The sequence below is a fragment of the Chiloscyllium plagiosum genome, chromosome 18 (genome assembly GCF_004010195.1).
Source record: "Chiloscyllium plagiosum isolate BGI_BamShark_2017 chromosome 18, ASM401019v2, whole genome shotgun sequence".
Classification (NCBI taxonomy): domain Eukaryota; kingdom Metazoa; phylum Chordata; class Chondrichthyes; order Orectolobiformes; family Hemiscylliidae; genus Chiloscyllium; species Chiloscyllium plagiosum.
The window spans coordinates 38,220,150-38,240,770 of record NC_057727.1 but is presented as its reverse complement, the minus strand read 5'-3'; the positions used below and the strand labels follow the sequence as shown (position 1 = coordinate 38,240,770).

The window sequence follows — 20,621 nt, the reverse complement described above, 5'->3', positions numbered from 1 at the left end:
ATGCACCTATCACTATGAGCAATTTAGAATGGCCAATTCACCTGAAGTGCACATCTTTGGACTGTGGGAGGAAACTGGAGTACCCGGAGGAAATCCATGCAGACACGGGGAGAATGTACAAACTCCACACAGACAGTCACCCGAAGCTGGAACCAAACCTGGGGCCCTGGTGCTGTGAGGCAGCAATGCTAACCACTAAGCCACTGTGCCGCCTACAAAAATTGTGAAGAGGTATGTTGACACAAGGAAAAAGATATATAGTAAATATTGTTAAAAAAAACATAGTAATTCATTTGAGAATGTATATCAATGATGATTTATGATGGGGAGAAGAGCTTGGGAACATGTGTTGCTTAAGGCTTTAGGATCTAGCGGCAACCTTGCATGACGTCATGGAGCTGCTTCCCATTTGGCATAAATAGAACAGTGTGGGCAGAGTTAATTAAAAAGTTAAAGAGATTGATTAATAGGTAAAATTGGATTAGATTGGTAGACAGAAACTCATGTGGAGAATTGCCTTTCAAGAATGTAATGTAAGATGGGTAAGAAAGTACATTTTGAAGGAGACATAGGGAGGTTTCAGACAGATATGGGTAGGTTCAGAGAATGGGTAAAAATAATGGCAGATGGAGTGTACTGTAGAAAACTGTGGAATTATTCTTTTTGGCAGGAAAAATGAAAAAGTAGAGTATTGCTTAATGGAGAATGACTGTGGGAATCCAAGTGTTCCAGCCTGTGAGTTGCAAAAAATTAGTATAGAGACAGAACACATAATCAAGAATGTTAAAAGATGCTGAAGGAACTGAACACAACAGTAAGGATGTTACGCTTCTGTTATACAGGAAATTGGTGAGATCACCATTGAATACTGTGCATTTTAATCTCTTTAGCTATGGCAGTTGAAGGCAGTTGAGAGGCAGTTGAAAGGAAGCTTACTAGATTGATGCCTGGAATAAGTGAGTTGTCTGAAAAGGATAAGTTGGACAGACTGGGCTAGTTTCCACTGGTGTTTAGAAGAGTGATGGTGGTGGGGCAGGGGAAGTAAGGGGTGAAGTGTATAAGATCAAGTTGGACAAGGAAAGGAAATGTGCTGTTGTGAATAAGTCTCGAACCAAGAGGCAGTTGGGGCTATTGATATTTGCAATATGTTTTTAAATTAGAGGATGACCTTTTAGGCCAGAGAATTTTTTTTTCTCAGTGGGTTTTGCAACTTTGAAACTCTTTACACAGACAGTAGTGGAAGTGAGATTATGGAAAATTTTCAAGACAGAAGAGACCAGTACAAAATCATACGTCTCCAATATTCTTTAATTAACCTTTGTTGGAAGGCAGATGGGCTTCTGATTCTAAACCCTGCTCACCTTCAGCATTATTGCAGTCAGATGCGATGAAGTCAAGGACTGGACCTGATTTCACAACAGCTGGTTTTATGGAAGAATGGGAAGGACAACTGTCCAAATGCAAATGCAGCACTCAGGACAACATCAAGAAATTATCCTATAGCCCCAAGAAACCCAACGAAATCTGCTTTCACCATATACCATGTAAGAGTACTAGTTCATAGATAGCAGCAAGGGAAGCTAATTTTGATGATAAAAGTAGGTACTTTCTAATCAACCTGTTCAGGAGCAGGTGGGATTTGAATCTGAGGAGCAATGTCTACATTGCACGAGTCTTTTTTATGATTAATATATACTGACACTTAAACTCATTGGGCTATGTTTTTTTTTGACTAAGCATCACTTTCATTGAGTTTGTTGTAGAGTTCTTTACTGTGAGATCTCTCACCGTATCTTGCCAAACACATTATTTCCCTAAGGCACGACTCTTGCCCAAATGTAGCCCCATCTTACCATGTGCCCTTCCAGCGAAAACATTATTGAAAGCAGCATCCCTGCTGCCCATACCACTTTAATAGGGCACTGAAAGAGCACCGGCATTCCAAAGCGGTCCCAACTGGTGATGGCCATTTATTCAGAACATGTTGGAGACAGGGAAAATGGAACAGTGATTCTCCCACAGAGATCCAGAAGTCAATGTGGACAGGATGGTGCCGAGGTCAATGCAGACTGCACAGTTCAAAGGACCAGCCAGCAATGTGACAATAGGTCAATAATCTTCTCCTGTCTGCTAGCATTAAGTGCCACACTCTTCTCTCTGCTACCTCACACTCACTCACTCTCTGCTACTGCTCCCACCTCCCATGAAGGCGCATGCTGTGTCACTGTCATGGTAGCCTTCATCATCTTTCCTCATTCATTTTAGTTTTCCTCCAACCTTCTAAACAATTAACATTGCATGGCCTCCTCATTTACCCGGGATCTCTTGCCACCATTTGATAACCTGGACTGACACTAACAGCCTTGTCACACATTTTCATCTCACTCAATCCCCTTTTTCCTCTCATTCCAGGAGACGACCTCTCAGTTCCTTAACAGGAGAGAAACATTGACCACAAAGATGAAAACAGGACTGTTCCTGTGGAGGGGGAAAAGACATCCATGGCCTACCAACTGGGAATTTTCCATTCTCCAATCCATCACAACTCGCCACAGTAACCCTACTGTCTCAAGCCTGTGACCAGTAGCCGTCTCCATTGACAGGTTGGCCATTGCCATGGAGATCCAGGCCCAGCCCCCTTTAGGGTCCGTTGGTGAGGCACATATACCTACACTCCATTAACCCCAGCCATTGGTCCTTAGGACTGAAGCCATAGCAACAAGGGTCAGGGGAACGTGGTGCCTTCTCCTAACAAAGAACAGCCAGGGAATTCCTGGAAGCTTGGCACTCATCCACAAACTCCATCAACAAACACATAGACCTGGACCCAATATACCGGCCACTACAGCGGACAGCTGAAACTGACAACCGGAAGCGACAGGGACAGGCCACTTTAAATGCCGGAGGAAACACCACAGAAGCGCTTCACAGGAGGCTCCCAAGCACTGAGGATGTCACCTAGACAGGGGACGAAACGTTTGCAACAAAAACTTCCAGCTCGGCGAACAGAACCACAGCAACCAGCACCCGAGCTACAAATCTTCTCACAAACTTCTCCTAATATTTTGTCCTCAAAAGAAAACAGGGCAGTGCCAGGAGGCACCTGGCCAGAGAATCTCACCTCAATGCCTCAAACCTGATTAGAAGATGCAGCAAGATAGTGGAGAAAAGCCTTGCTGGATAGACATATGATTCTGCCACATTTCTCACCATAATTTAACACCAGTCAAGCCCTTTTAACATTTCACCCTCCCTGTCTAAACAATTGCATTAAGTATCTTTCATGGGGGGGGGGGGGTGTTTTTCTGTCTGCATAGCACTCAATAGATTTGACTATGGTAAAAATGAGATTTATAGTATATTCCCACACAGCACTTGTGTTTTAATAACATTCAGTGATTCTACTTGTTTGCAAAATGCATCATTAATGTTAGTACCTCAACCCAAAGGACAAAACAATATTGTTAGCATTGAAAAGGAATAAATGGGCCTGACAGGGAGGAATCTGCCTGGCTTTCAAAATCTATTTGAAAATTTAGATTCGCATTGTGAAACGTGAGAAATCCAGAATATCACAGGCTTTCCCACTAATACCTGTTTACAGGGAATTTGAATTTTGATTAAACAATGAAATATTCACACACACTGGGGTAGATCCTAATTTCATGACCTGGCATAAAACAATAGGTAGTGAATTACAAGCTAAATTTACATTTCTCATGAAATCATCAGTTAGACTATCAAACAAGCTCAAGGTTTACCCAGTTCTGTGCAACATGGCTAAGACATTACCTTGAAATATAGAGTAGGCACAAAGAGAACTGTGTTAAAGGAACATGATTTTCTGGCTCCAGCTCACAGAATTGCCCCATACAAAACAGCTTCATTGGAAGCAGTGAATTGTTAAATGCTTCTTAAACTTATGCACTCTTTCTAAAAATATTAAGATAAAGTGACTTGGTATCTGTGGAGATAATTCAAACCCTGCACAGGTTTATAAAAATAATTTAAGTTAAAGATTAACACTGTTGCGAGGATTTTACTATTTCCAGAAAACTAGTTTGAAGTTATAAGGTTGGGTGGGATGGTATAAGGATGCATATGGCTAATGAAAGATTCATAAATCACTTTGAAAGGGAGCTCTTTAGCTCAAGTGCAGTCGGCATCTTTATATTCGTTCCTGAATTTAATGGGGTGTTTTTCTGGTGGTTGCAAATATTGTCAAACATTAAGGGTAAGGTCGTGGAGGGTGGGATTAGAATCGGTGCCTATTTTTCTTTCCTTGGTCAGCGTTGACACCATGGGTTGTATGACCTCTTCTGTGTTGTGACTTTTCTATAGTTGTATCAATGGAAACTCCAGCTGGTCCTTACAAGGCCAGAAATCCAAAGGCTGGGAGGTGTTGTCATGACTCCTAGCAGTGAAAGCCCCACTCACCACAGTCAGTCTGCAGCTCAAAAGGCCAAGAAAGTGATAACAGCACATCAGGTAGGGGCAATATTCCTTCAGTGGTGGAGCTTTAGGGCATATGAAGTAGATTGGTGCCATAGGGGCTTGTACCAAAGTGTTAGTGTCCCTACTTCTGAGCCAGGCATCCTGGGTTCAATAACTTCTCTGAACATGATTGGAAAATATCTAAACTCATGTCAGTATATTAACCTGAATTTTACCAGGATGACTGAGCTTTTGCCATTGGGAATGATGTTGGGAAGAGACTTTTCTTAGGCAGTAAAATCTACGGGCTATCTTTCTGCCGATGTGGCTAATTAAGTGGCTGCTAGTGGGACTGCCAGCTCTAGTAACAATAGCAGCATGTTCCAAGTGTTGTCAACTCAGTCACCAGGCTGACAAGTCAGCATCACAACTGCTAGCAGTGGCTAGTGTTGAGGCTGCATCCTCAGGTTAAGTGCATATAAATGCTTGGATGCCATCCGAGGAAAGTGTGGTCCTGCAGTGTGGGAACCAGGCAGCCAACTGGAGAGACTGGTGGGGCAGTAGGTTTGCTGAAGGCAGGTGACATTGTTACCTTGGGCGTAGCTTTTGGTGTCAGAATTCCCCTGCTGGACCAGGGAGTGTCTGAAAATGAGGGCCTTCTGCACAACCTTGGACTGCATAGAAGGCCATCAGATTTCATTGGCTGATTTCCTGACATTGGCTACAAGTTCCCTTGTTATGGGCAGAATGCCGTGGAAGTGGAAAAAGGCACTTAATTGGCTATTGGAGTAACTCAGTTGTATCCCAAGGATGATGTGATTATCAGTTCCATGGCAGACAGACAGCATTAGTAGCATTAGCCATCCCCGAGGCTTCCCGCACTGTTCTGTCAGTCATTTCACCTCCTTGACCATTATTAAGGACTAGCGAAATTCAGTCCACTATTTCCTTTGTATATAAAATAAATAGAGACCATTTCTCTATTTTCTACACTCCATGCTACATCCAGTTACAACCATTGTAATAAGATTAGAATTTATAATTCTGAATAATGGCAGTCAAATTAGGAGAGGATAACAGTATCTTACCCCAAATTTAGCTATGCAGCAAGTGAAATTGTCTGAAAACCTGGCATTAGAGAATCTTACTATTTGATCTATTACACCCTGGTTTAAAAATGCTTGCCTGAACTGGAACAGGAGCAACAATGCAAAAAGGCTGGTAATTGATATGCTGTCATATACTAGGTTATGTTGAGGATATGTTTAAGCATCACTGTCTACAAAGACAACAATAAATCAGTTTGAATAACTGGACATTGTCAAAATGGTGTCCCTGGTCAAGTGCTGGTTGATTCCTATTCTGAACAGATTCTAGCGTAAAGCACAAGGAGCTTATCAATGCTTGCTCCCTTTATCTGATTCGGTTTGGCAATATACCCTCAAAATGTAAAAATTCTGAACGCAAACTGCTAATGAGAGTTCTATATGACATGAGAACCAGATGCAAATCTAATATATCAAATTCTTTGTGAGTGACCTGATATGTGATAATTAATCAGGTTAGTTTGAAAGAAATGTCACTTTAGATATGCAAAGTTTGTGAAAATTGAGCACAGTTTCAGATCTGAGGATGCCAGATTTTGGACATTGTATCAGTATAGCAAGATAAAACAAAAGTACATAGCTTTGCTTTTATGTTTTTAGTGATGTAAAGGTCTATTGGAAGTTACAGGCTGAAATTTGCTAGAAAGGGGCATCTCACATTGTATGCCATTGGCTGTACCTTTTTATGCCACAATCAATCCAAAAATGTTTTGCCCCGAAACATGCCTGAACTGCAAGCTGCTAACAGTATGGCAAGGATAATGGGGCAACTAGACGTTAGTGAAAGGTTCTACCAACAGTCCTTAATCAATGAGCTTTAAGCTTTGAACAGTAAGGAATAGAAAGAGAGTGAATTAAAAGGGATGATTTAAGCGAGGTACAGAAAGAGAAATAAATAAAGGGGAAGAAAGCTTGGAATAAGAGAGATACAGAGGGGGCAGATACAAAGGAAAACTAAGAAAAATGTAAAACTTGGATTTTAGAATCTCCACCAATAATTCATTTTCTGAAAAGAAGTAGACTCACCAATTTCTTTTTTCCCACTTTCTGGACCAAAAAAGCTGATTGGCAGATATTATCAGTTATCACATTTATGAAGTGCCACCTATCCCAAAAGTGCAGGACTTAAATTCTTGTGATGTGTTTAATAGTTAATTAGTATAATGTTCAAATACAACAAATTCATAAAAATGATGGAGAGACAAAGAGTGATATTTGTGCGAAATAAGCTTGTGTTGTACAAAACAATCAGCAAGTTCTGGAGATTGCTTATGTTTCCAATAATCTTTTGCACTTGCTGGACTATTTTTACAAAAATGGAAGAGTGCGTCAGTTACATATTTACATATTTTGAGCAAATGTTTTTAAATCTATTTTCAATAGCAAATAATACTAATTAATGAACGCACCATCATAACGTGAATGCAGTACTGTACTTTAATCGGATTACTCAAAATGGAAATAACAATGTACCGTACTTATAACAATCAAAATAACCATATGCAGATACAATGAACATCAAACCATGATACTTTTGCTTTACACCAATATTAAAACTTTGGACGGCATTCAGACGAGTATATAATTCAGCAAATACATTTTTATAAAATATATGCAGAATTTTTGATGGGATCAATACAAAAAAAATTAAGTTCAAATTTCTGTATTAATCTGTAAATTACTTCACTCAAAAAAATCTTGTCTCTGCCAAATGCTTGTCAGATTATTGAATAATCATGTTTGGTTAAAAACTGAATGATAGATAAAATTTTGATTTATTTTAGGCAACTTCGGTTTGGGCAGTCTGGCCTGCTTCAGAAAAAGGCTTCATGTGCTGCTAGAAATTACTATTAAAGTAGTATGGTCTAATAAAGAACAAACAAAAATCATTGGCCATAATTTGTAGCAGGGCATAAGGCATCTACCACTGGTTAGACCTCCCCTTATATGTTAGATTTCAATGGTTTTGGGTGACAAATTGCTGCAAATATAACTTGATTATGGCGCAGGAGGGAAAGGACTTTACTGAACAATGCAAGTAACTGGGTTTCTCCTTTCTCATCAGATTGGATAAATAAATTAACAATTAAGGAGTGAGAAGGAAATATAATTTAGACTGAATGCATTCAATGTTAAATCAGATACAAAAAATGAAGAGGGGGAAAAGAAAATTGTATTAAGAATAAAACAAAATCAGTCAAAGAAAAAGTCAATATTTTAACATCCCCAGCAATTACAGCCTGAAGGAACAAAACTCCACATTTGTAATAAGTTTCAGTGAAGAGAGAGAATGACTGGCAACAATTAAAACTTATTACACAATTTAAAGGGAACTTGGGCTGAAAGATCAAGACAACTTGCTGTGGTGGGTTTGGTTTGTGCTGGTGCTGTTCAATTACAGTTCACTCAGGGAGTCCAAGTTGCAATGGCAACATGCATTTTTACATATCTGTTGTGGTCTGCAGCTATGGACAATGATGGTAGAGGCTGACCATAAATCTCTTCCAATCTTATTGCTTGCCATTACTGTGTATTGGAAGGATGTGTTGGTTAATACCCAACACATTTGGACACATTTGAAAACATTTTCCTTGGCCATAGGTTTCTGTAGATATTAACCCAAAATTTGATGCAATACCAAAATGAAATTTAATGAAGTTGAATGAAATAAGGAGAACACATGTAAAGCCTTGTGATGACCTAATGTTTAGATGGTCACTGGTTGTAAAGTGTTTCTGTGATTTGCTGAAGGAATTATGTACTTACATTGGGGTACTGTAACTCAGCAGTCATGCACTGAACTGTCACAGTAACTCTGGAAAACTGACGTTTTGTTTAAACCTGGCACCAAGAAGAGATACAATAATGTGGACTATTTATCAAATGAATTTGTGATTGTCATAGAATTGTGCTGTGTAAATAGCATATGGTTGATTCGGTGACATAAAAGTAGTGAAAAGCAAAATCAAGCTTTTGAGGTCAGCTGTTCTTGAAAAGCAAGAGGTAAGTTTCTTCCCAAGGAGAGACAAGCAAACCTTAATGAATTAACTGATCAAACTGGCTATGGTAGATGACACTTTTGTGATATTTGCCAGTGGTCAAAATGATCATTCGCTCAAGACTGGATAATTGTTTTAAACGTCTCGGAGACCCAATGACCTAATTGTGCTCTAAATTCATTGCTCTTCTTGGAACTTCTGGAATGAGTCGTTAGGTCAAGAGACTCAGGCACAAGGGTCATGACCACGTGGCTCCAAAAGGGATCTGGCCCTGAGAACAGGTGTCCCTGCTCCTCGGATGCTGCCTGATCTGCAGTGCTTTTCCAGCACCACACTCTTGACTCTGTCTACATTGGGGTCAAATCAAGAGAAAGAAATAACCTGATAAAATGTTACCTAATTACTTCTTTAATATGGGAGTAGAAGTGGTTAACTCTATAGACTTGGCTGATCTGGGCTAAAGGGTCAGGACCGGTTAAAGGGGATCTTGAGGTCAGGCCAAAAGATCCAGTTGAAAAGATGGCAGATTCCCTTTGATTCCTATTCAGGAAAATTTATGGCAGATACATCAGGGGGAGGAATGAGCCGCTCAAGAATTTAACTTCTGGATCAATTAATTTGACTAATTGCCAACCTGTGTTTATTGTGTGTATACTTACTGTCGAAGATGATTGTACACTTAAATGTGGACTATAGGCAGGAATGGTGTTAGACATTCCCATAATTACAGGGAAAGAGAAATCAAAACAGGTATACAAAGTATATGGATTCTGACAAGAGGGACATCATACAATGTAAACAATATTCACTCCTCTATTGCACAGTAAGGGAAGATGCTTTCAGGGTCCACCATGATGGAGGGTAGAATGGGTAAATGACTAATACATGTACCCAACCCATATATGATAGGGAGGAAGCTTTGTGTCGTTTTAATGTTCTGTTAATTGTACTATGCAGGCAACCTCAATGAATACACATATATACAAGTAGCATATATGAGGAGAGAATTGTGTAATAACCACAAAGGTATTATTTCTGTATGGAGACAATGCCCATCCAAAACTTTCAGTCCATTTCACTCTTCTTGTGTGGGTCAGTTGAAATTACTGGATATCCATAATTCAAAAGAGAAGATGCTTTGCAGCCATGACAACTTAAGGAGAATCTCAACTGGTATGTGAATCAATTTTCATATCATATACATCCATTACCTAACCAAGGAAAGGCAAGTACTGAGACGGGCATGGAAAGTGTATTATATCCTGCAGCAATGAAGTGAGTAAGCACAGAGGGAGGTAAAAGAGATTAAGGAGACCAATTGGTGGGACAAACTTTGGGATTGGAGGTTGAATGTAGAGACCCACTCCTGAATTTGCATTGTGTTCCATGTGCTCATGGTAATCTATAGTCCTAGTACTAGTGTGAGTAGTTCTTTTGTGGAGTTTGTGGTGTGCTTTAAGGTGGGGAAACTAGCAGGATGAAATTTCTGATGTCCTGAAGTAATGATCATCAAAAGGAAATGAGGATGCATATATTTTGTTAAACCATTGAGACCCCTAGAAAAGTTCTACAAGATTTTAAAGAAAGGAATATGCAAATATTAACTCAAACTTTGCTGGGTTACCAGGATGAATTTAAATAAAGTTGAATGAATTGGAACACATGTAAAGCCTGGTGATAACCTAATGATTAGAAAGGTCACTGGTTTTAAAGTGTCTGTTTTGTGTTGCTGAAGGAATGTGTGTGTTTAGTTTGGAGGACTGTAACTCAGCAGTAATGGACTGAACTGTCACAGTAACTCTGGAAAACTGATGTTTTGTTCAAACCAGACACTGTGAATAAGATATGATAATGTGGACTATTTATCAAATGAATTTGTGATTGTCATATAGAATTATGCTATGTAAATAGCATTTGGTTGATTTGATGACATAAAAGCAGTGAAAAGCAAAATTAAGCTAAAGTTGAGATCAGAGTTCATTAAAAGCAAGAGATAAGTTCTTTTCCAAAAAGACATAAGCAAATCTTAATGAATTAACTAATTTAACTGGCCATAGTAGATGATGTTTTGTGCTCAAGACTGGATAGCATAAAGAGTTTGAACACTTTTTTGTATGGAAATATTAAAATAGTTTGCCTCGCAGCACAATTGGCCAGCTGAGGAGTTCATCTGATTGAACAGCTCAAAGTTCAGATGGAGTAGGCTGATGACTGTCCTGGTCAAATGTTCAAATAGGCCTTTGTAAAACAGTTCACTTGTGACTGGAAACATTGTACGGGTAAAATTTTTGCATTTTTTTTGTAGTATACTTTGCTTTAATAAAGAACATTGGATATATTCCATTGTTTGAATTACCTTGTTATTGATATCAGAACAAACCCGACAGACCAGGGAGTGTGGGAATTAAGGTCTAGAAGCATAGGTCTCAAGCCCAGAGTTTCTAGCCCACTGTGCTGTAAAACCTCCTTCTGTTTAAGTTGTAGCAATACACAAATACAAGAAGGTCACATTATTTACTTCAATAGTGAGCCAGACATTGCAATGCTGTTTTTGTGAGGATAATGGCAGAGCAGTGCATCTTAAAACAACTTCTGTATTTTGGATATTAATTATACATTTGCTCTGTGCTTGAATTTGCTGTACCACTTGTGCGTCAATAACACTAAGTGCCAATAGCATTACCATTATTTTGACAGCTAGATATGGCTCATTGTATATTCTAAGAAGACAGTTTGAATGTTGCTAAGCTGACATTGCGACTGTTGTGTGTGGATTTTTAAAACTTGCAGGTAATTTTACATTTATGAGTTGGATTACATTGGTTGGCCAATGATTTTGATCACAGATGCTAATGATTATTTTGAATACATTCACACACTTCTCAATCATCACCACAATACCACAGTACTTCAAAAAGACAGAAAGGAATCATAGTTGCTTTGTGCTTTGATAACTACATCTTACGTCAAGATATTGAGCATAATATATTGACTGTTATAGACAGATACAGATTCAATTTTTCTACAATGACTATTTCATTTGTGTGACAACACAGTAAGACCACACTGCAGGCAGGTACATAAACTACTGTACCAAAGAGATATAGCTGTGGCAAGTTGCAGAAGCTGGTTGTACATATGTTCATAAAAAGTTAAACATTTTCCAAAGTAAAGATCTTTTCAATATTTTAGGGTGATCTAATGCAGTTTTTCACTGCTGTAGGGAATTCAAAGATATATTACAAAACACACTAGCATGCTGAAAATAAATCACATTTGCATCTGTACTAACAAATAATATATATAATGTAAACAAAATAACTTTTACATTTAACAAACAAGGGTTTTTTGAACAAAATGCTTCTTCTTAACAAACATAGAAATATAAATTCCATTTGACTGTAATACCTGTAACTACAGCATAAAAACATTTTTGCTTTACTAACTATAAGGGTGAGATCTTAGTGCACTGAGTAACATCACACCAGAGTCGGACACAGTGTATAAGCTGTAACAACATCATGCACAAGCCATTTTTAAGTACACACAATGCAATATTTAGTAGTCACACAAGGGCCACTTATTAATTCCTCCCCAGAAAGCCAAAAAGATTAATTCAATTCTAATACTATTTGCTCAATCAGACAGAATCTACCACATATAGCCAGAACAAACATTACACAAGCAAAATATGTTTTGTGCATTTTAACAGTTTTACAGGTTTTACTATTTCAATACAACATAAAAAAGACACTAGCCATGGAGGTATTTTATAAAGTGATATTTGCTTACAGTAACCAGCAATACTTACATCACCATGCTAATATTTGAACACCTGAAAATTATTATTAACAAGTGATTAAAATCACTGCAACTTTCTACTGATATTTCTCATTATCAATATCACAGAAATACTCAATACCCTTATGAATTTACTCTAACTGAAAGCTTGGTGCTATGGAGATTTCAGACAAAGGATGCACAGATATCAGATCTAGAACACGTTACATTTGATTAGTAAAAGAAGTTGGAGCATTCTGGCCGTAACCACCCTGACTGTAGCCTCCAATCTGACCATATGAAGCTTGTTGCCCATAACCTGGTTGCTGTCCATATCCTTGTTGGTTGTATCCAGCTGTTTGACCATAGCTTTCTTGATCACCTGCCCGCTGATTATAGGGTTGGTTGAAGCCAGTTTGAGCCGGCTGTTTTTCCATGGTGCTTTGAGGGTGTCGTTGACCTGAAGTATGCCATCCAGTCTCCTTGAACACAAACCAGATATTCCCAGCCCACAGAATAAAGTTAAGAAATCCAAAGACCTAAGGAGGTGAGAAAATATGCAATTTTATTTTATGCATGTCACTTTTGTAATCTTAAGTTAACAACTATTATGGTTCTGATGGATATTGAACTGGACAAGTCAAAATAAAGCTGTTAAGGTGATCTAGAATTGACTATTTCATGTGAATAAGTAATACTTAGTGGGAAATCAACTGCCCCTGCATAAGTCATACACAACAAGATTGGCACTAGAACTTGTAACTGGTAAAACTTTAAGCAAGTTGTTTAAGTTGCTCTTGAGTAACAAGTTTTGGTTCATGCTGCTCCATTAAGTAATACTGCCAAAATGTCTTTACTGTAAAGTTTATGATGGTGGATTTGGTACTTTAACAACACTTAGTATTTGTCATTATCAGTTAATTCAAAAACAAGAATTTCTTTTCTGCATGAGATAAAACATAAGGACTTTAAAAAAATCAGCAGAAAAAGAATTTATTGTGAGTGATTGAACTAATGGACATTCATAAATGTGAGTGTCTATACATGTATACTTGCTATGTAATCTATTTTAATTTTTTTAGCTTCAAATCACTAGAACTGCAATTCTAAAATATTGTTTCAAGGAGGAAAAGTGTAAAAAGTACAAATAATTATTTGGAAAAGAATATTCATTGCGTACATTCATGATTTCAGGCAAATCTGAACAGCTTCACCATGAGTAATTGCTATTATTATGCCGTCAACAAAATCAGACCTTGTAAGACAGCTAAAAAAATGCAGGTCAGCAGGAAAACAGTAATGCCTTTAGAAAATTATTCCTGATATGAACATACTGTAGGTGTTATGTGACCTTTAAAACAATTTATCATACTACTTAACAAATAGAAATGTCAAATACAATTTTAGCTCTCAGCAATAATTATCATTAGGAACTAAATTCATTTTCAGTCATAGAGTCATAGAGATGTACAGCATGGAAACAGACCCTTCGGTCCAATCCGTCCATGCCGACGAGATATCCCAACCCAATCTAGTCCCACCTGCCAGCACCCGGCCCATATCCCTCCAAACCCTTCCTATTAAATACCCATCCAAGTGCCTCTTAAATGTTGCAATTGTACCAGCCTCCACCACATCCTCTGGCAGCTCATTCCATACACGTACCACCCTCTGCATGAAAAAGTTGTCCCACTACATCCCTACACCAAATTCTAGCCGTCTTGTTATTTAGACTTAAAGTTATTTAATCTTAAAATTAATTTCTGGTGTGTAACTATACAAGATATGGGAATTATTGGAACACACATTTAAAAGGACCAAGGTTAGGTTAACATTGTAGCCCTGTTGATCCCTATTTCAGTGAAAAAAAAATCATAATTTGAGTATTGCTGAGAAAGACACATTTTACCTAAGCTTTTTGTTTTGTACATTTGCACAAATAAAAATGTTAATGGCAACAGCATTTTACACTGCTTGAAAGGAGAGTGCTGACTGGCTGACAAGTGGATTCTGATTGGTGGAGGTGTTGCCATGGAGAATTTACCAGTTAGATGATAATTAACAGTTAACTGATGAGCGAGTGAGTGCTAGATGAAAAAGATTGGCAAAATGTGTGTTTTTCAGCAATGGTCAAATTCTGTACTGCAAAATAAATATTTGTGATACTATTCATGAATTCCATAGGCCTAAGTCTTCTTTCTCATAACTAGAATACTCATGATAATCCATTGCTAATATCTGGGACAATATTTATTTTGTGTAGATTTAAAAAAGAAAATATGGGTTTGGCAATGGAGGCGGCCCAGGACCTGTACGTATGGAAGGAGAATTGAAGTGTACAGTTACGGGGCGGTGGGGTTGGTTGGTGCGGGTGTCCCAGAGATGTTCTCTGAAACGATCTGCAAGTCGGCGTCCTATCTGCCCAATATACAGGATACCACATCAGGTGCATTGGCTTCCACGTCTGACACAAAGCCTCAAAGGATCCTTCAACATCCGACCAAGTCCCCAAAGGATCCTTCCACATCCAACAGAAAATTACCTGTACCTCCACCAATGTCATCTAGTGTATCCGTTGCACCCGATGTGCTCTCCTCTACTTCGGGCAAACAGGACGCCAACTGATGAATCATTTCAGAGAACATCCCTGGGAGCCCTGCACCAACCAACCCCACCGCCCCGTGGCTGACCACTTCAACTCCCCTTCCCACTCGGTCAAGGATACGCAGGTCTTGGGCCTCCTCCATCACCAAACCCTAACCACTCAATGCCTGGAGGAAGAACACCTCATCTTCTGCCTTGGGACACTGTAACCACATGGGATTAATGTGGATTTCAAGAAATTCCTCATTTCCCCTCCCGCCCGCACCAATCTATCCTAGTCCCAAACCTTGAACTCGGCACCGTCTTCTTGACCTGTCCATCACCTTTCCCATCTATCTGTTCCACCCTCCTCTCTGACCTATCACCTTCTCCCCCATCTTCATCTACCTATTGCATTTCCAGCTACCTTCTCCCCAGGCCCATCCTCTTCCCATTTATCTCTCAGCCCCCCGGCCCACAAGCCTCTTTCCTGATGAAGGGTTTCTGCCCAAAATGTCGAATCTCCTGCTTCTTGGATGCTGCCTGACCTGCTGTGCTTTTCCAGCACCACACTCTCAACTCTGATCTCCAGCATCTGCAGTCCTCACTTTCTCCAAAAATGAGTACAGTACTGAGAATACCCATTATGTTGTGCATTTCACAGTGTTTCTGTGAAATTATTGATAATTGATATTCTCATAATTTTTTGATACACAAGACATTATGATTTGTACGTTGAGAATCCAAGTTGTTTGCTGTTTTGTTTAGTTTTGCCATTAGAGCAGGAGAGAAAGAGTAAAGGGTAACTCCAGTGGAGAACTAGCAAAACTTACATTCATTTCTTCCTAGGTGTGAAGTTAGGAATAAGTAAAGCTAGGAGTTAATGACCAAAAGTATTGCCATTTTGGAAGGGCTCAGTATCTCCGCCAAAATGACATCAGAGCTCCAATTCTAGATATCCTTCACCCAAAACAGACAACCATCTTTTTAATGAGGGCTGAATGGAAACAGGGGGTATTTTATACATTTATCGTTCACAGAGGCAGCAGCACATTTTAAGTGTATCTGCTAACAAAGGATTAATCTTCATCATGCAAATTTCTGAAACATGATTTGTGGGCTTTAGACATTTGTGAAAATGTCTGAACTTCTTAGAAATCTTTACAGAACACATATACTCTTTTGGAAAGGTTCCAGTACCCCTCTGGAATTGTTAACTGTAAAATTATTGCATGGGAAAAGTGGATAAGCTCTTTGGAACTGTCAAGCTTTCAAGCCATTTAATCCTCTGTCCTATAAATTTTGAAAAGAATCAGCTTGCTGTAGTTGTAAATTGAAAGACAACTTGCTTACTATTTCAGAGATGTTTGATATCATAAGCCTTAGAGTTACAATCACAGAAATTATCTAATTCACTCCTTCCACAATCTATCATTATCATAGTAGGGACCTGTAAGGACACAGTTTGATTGACAGTTCCAAGTGGTTATAAACGGATGATTGTCTTCACACAGTGTTATAAAAATAAATGTATGTTGTTATTTGTATTAATCACTTGAAGGAATGTTTGATTTATGAGTGATTAAGTAACTGAAGTACTTTGAGGTTTTAAATGGGCCTTCATGATTGACAGCGTTTTTTTAATTTAGTGAATTCTATAATAGATGTTTGGAATGTTGTATTATTTCCACTTAACATAGTTTCTGAGGTCAGCCAGTGGATACTGGTTAGTTTGGAAGATATAAGGTCTTCCAAGTTATATAAGATATAACTGGTCAGTTAGTTTGGAAGATATAAGGTCAAAGCATGATGGGTAGGGTTAGTCCTGGGTTGGCTTGAATTGGTACTAAGCTGATACAGGGGCTGTAAAGGCTGATATGGATGAATGTTGGTTCATACGTTGCTGTGAGTTGAATGAATTTGGCATTGGGATATAATGGGCCATGGGGTATAGGTTAGTATTGTGGGTGTGAGGAGTTATAGGGTGAATAAAGGGTCATACTTTGGCATGGAGGGTATGAGACATCATGAAGATGGATGGCATGAGTTGGCATGGATGGAGGAGAGGAGTGAGTGGAAGGTTGAGGGATAAAAGGCCCTACTGCCAGACTGCACACCGAACTTGCTGGTGAAACTTTGCCACCATGTTCCTAAATTCCTGTGAGCCCCTGTGATGGAAAATACCCTAGATGAGGTCTCAACATGGCCCAATTGGTGGAGATGCTAGATCCTAAACAAAACAGCAAAACAATTTCAGCTCTACTATTTACAGGCAGGGGGATCCTAATGAGGATTGGAGGTTTGGCTACATCTCAAGATCCAGCTTCCCAGGACAGGTAGAAACCAAAGTTCCATGATCACAGAATGCTCAAGTTCAAGAGATTTACCCAAAATTATGTATGCCCACTTGATCCATGCTAAGGCATCCCAGAGATCCCATGAAAATGATAGAGTTCTCTGATACAGAGTTATTGCTGGAGGACATAATCAGGTGCAATTCTGGCATACACCCTGGGATCACAACCTAAAGAATCAGCGAGTCATTTTACTAATACAAGACAATGCTCAACTATTATTTTAATGTTTTGTATCAACATCCCTCCTTTTATGTTTATTCTCTTTAAAACACTCTATCATTACTTCCCAATTTATTGTTATTCCTTTCTTTTTCCTTTGGCCCACTGATGCATGCAATGTCTTGAGTTTTGATTCCAGGACTTTGACACACAAAGGGTCACGCAAAATGAAGACCGAGCTACTTCTTCTTCCATCTTTCCTGCTCCTGAGGAGCTGAATTTGGGAAGTTACCTTGAGGGGCTACAGGCGCTAACCCACATCTTACCTCTGGGATGTTAACACATCATCAAACCAGTCTGCTGTTCAAACATCTATCAATATTGGTTTTCAACTTACAACGGATGTGTTTAATCCTGACATAGCAGGGTCTCTGACAGGTGAGCATTTATTGCCCTGCTGTTTGCATGCTGACATGAGTAAAAGCACTTCATCAGGATCTGTAGCAACTTTGACATCAGAGAGTCCTTTCGCCCAGGCTGATGATCCCACGAGCCACATGAATGAGAAGACCACAGTCACAATGAAATCCTGGAAAATATTTTTGAAACAATTACTTAAAAATGACATTAGTCTTGTTTTAAAAGCACACCATCACTGCATGCATAAAATCTCATGAAAGAAACCCATTTATACAATTGTAATGATATTTATGAATGTATAAACATAGAGCATTGAAGCTTTATATATTCATCCCCAAGTAGCTAAGAGTGGAGGAAGATTGACTCTAATCTACAGCAACCTGATTCTCTACTGTCTACTCTTCCTTTCAGTTGCTATGGTTACTGTGGAAGTTACAAATTTGACTATAAACTGGATGATGGAAGCAAAAAATGGGAACCTAAAAATGTAAAATTTGAAGGGGGTTGGAGGAGAGAGACATATAACCAGCTACAGGAATTGTTAAATAATGAATGGAAATCTGGCTAAAACAACATTTTAAAATACTGTAACCTAAAATATATATCAGTTCTATTTTATACTGATGGCATTTACCAGACAATCTAATGTAATTGTGTTCTATTTCCCGAAATCAAAAATCTTCTGGCTCATATATTGGAATGGTACTGAATTTAAAAATAAAAGAAAAATATGGCTTCTGGTATTGATGGGGATGGGTGTTGCAATTGCGGCAGAGGGGGAAGGGGAAGGGGAGGGAGGGAGGTAACAGCCTTGGTTGGAAAAACCTGGGTTCCAACTTTCCCTGCATTCTTTGAAAGCAAATGCTTTTTGTTTGAAATTGCATCCTTGTCTGATTCACAAGCTTGGATTGCTGTTGAGCAGCAGCACTCTAATGCAGTTCACAACCATCAGAAAGAAAGCTCCCAGTGTTGGTGTGAACTTGGGGTGGGGGTGTACTATCCCTGAATCTGGAGAGTGAGTGGTCCAATCATTGAAAGGTAGTCAGTATGGGTGATGGGCCACTGGGGAATGACTGCTGCTCCTATTCATTGGCGCCCATGCAGTGCTGCAAAGGCACTTAGCTTTTTCCCCTAAGCTATCATTACCTCCCTGTAGTTGCTGGATTTTCCCAGGCATGGAAAACTTAACCAGGGAAACATGACATAATGTAGGAAACCAGGATAAAAGTATATACCATTAAGTTGACAAATTCTACTTGGAAGCGAATGGGCTCCCTTAACTGCATGTCTGGTTTCTGCTACACTTCTAAGTAAGCAGACTGGAATTAAATTTGAGATTTTAAAATTTCAACATTTAACCTGACTCCAATCAACATCAAAAAAAGTGATTGTGCCCGAAACATCGATTCTCCTGCTCCTCGGATGCTGCCTGACCGGCTGTGTTTTTCCAGCACCACACTTTGAATTCAATCAACACATCTATTGAGGGTTAAAATACCCCCATCTGTTTCTACACAAATCTTTGCTGGAATTGCAGTTAACTTTGGAAGAGAATCACTTATGATCTCAAGATTCAAAAGAGTTCCTTGCAGTTTCACTGTATCTCTGGCAGAACAGCAGTAGAAACCATAAGTGTAAACTGCCAAAAGCAGAAATTCAGGCTTTATCTATGTGAATAATTAAACTTCAGAACTGTAGGATGACAGTACACCCACAGCTCAATAATAGTCATTAGTAATCTGACAGAAGCTTGAAAACACAGTATGTTGCTTCAGTCAAAGCCATTGAGATAATTCTTCAGGCTGTAAAGTATTAGCAAAATTAATGAATGCTGGAAGTACATCAGATGGCCCTGTCCTTCCAAACTTCCACCTCCACCTTCAACTTTCCTTCCTGCTCAAAATCCTTTAATGTGTCTATGCTCCTGATATCATGCCCAACTTTCCTTTAACTCGACAATTAAACCCCTCCAATTAGATTCAATAATACTGAAATAGTCTTTACCAAAGTCACAAATCACATCCTTCATGACTGTGACAAAACTAAACTAGCCCATTTAATTCTCTTACACCTCGTTATAGCCTTTTACATAAATGATCACACCTCCTCATCCATTGTCCTACTGGTGGAACTAGTTCAGTCATGTTAATCCACTCATAAGTAACCAATTACTGACAGTCATTAATCTTCCTGCTTTTGCACCATAAAATCTGGAGCCCTCCCCAGTGGAGGGCTCTCTATGCGGGAGTCCTCCCCCTTTCTCTCGGGGAATCTGGGGTGGAGGGTGCTGCACGCAGCAGTCCCCTGCAACCGTAGATTGTGGTGGTTCACGGACTCCCAGCCCAACTGCTTGTTCTGTGGCGCTGTGGAGTCCGTGGACCATGTATATATTGGGTGTGGGCGTTTGCACTCCCTTTTTGATTTTCTTAAAAACCTCCTCCTCTGCTTTTGGCTGCATTTCAGTCCCACGCTCCTGATCTTTGGGCACCCGGTACGGAGGAGGGAGGGCAGGTCTGAAGACCTCCTCGTGGGTCTGCTCCTGGGCCTGGCCAAACTGGCCATTAACAGGTCCAGGCAGTGGGCCGTGGAGGGGGTCGTTAGGGCCGACTGCCTGCCCCTCTTCCGCGGTTACGTTAGGGCCCGGGTGTCCTTGGAGAAGGAGCACGCGGTGCCCACCAACACCCTGGAGTTGTTCAGGGAGAGGTGGGCACCGCAAGGAGTGGAGTGCATTATTTCTCCCTCCAACTCTATTTTGATTTAATCCCTGCCCTCCCCTTCACTGT

At 39.5% G+C, this 20,621-nt stretch overlaps 1 protein-coding gene across 1 annotated transcript in view; it reads right to left on the bottom strand.

Annotated features, from left to right (window-relative positions):
- Window positions 1–7,388: 7,388 nt before the first annotated feature.
- The window catches only part of synpra (synaptoporin a), a 370,118-nt gene continuing 356,885 nt past the window's right edge, over window positions 7,389–20,621 (bottom strand). Inside the window, exons 5-6 of the mRNA XM_043708256.1 lie at window positions 17,816–18,007; window positions 7,389–12,858 (exon numbers count right to left, since the gene is read on the bottom strand). Of these exons, the coding sequence (XP_043564191.1) occupies window positions 12,544–12,858; window positions 17,816–18,007 (507 nt within the window). The 3' untranslated portion in view covers window positions 7,389–12,543. The remainder of the gene's footprint in view (window positions 12,859–17,815; window positions 18,008–20,621) is intronic.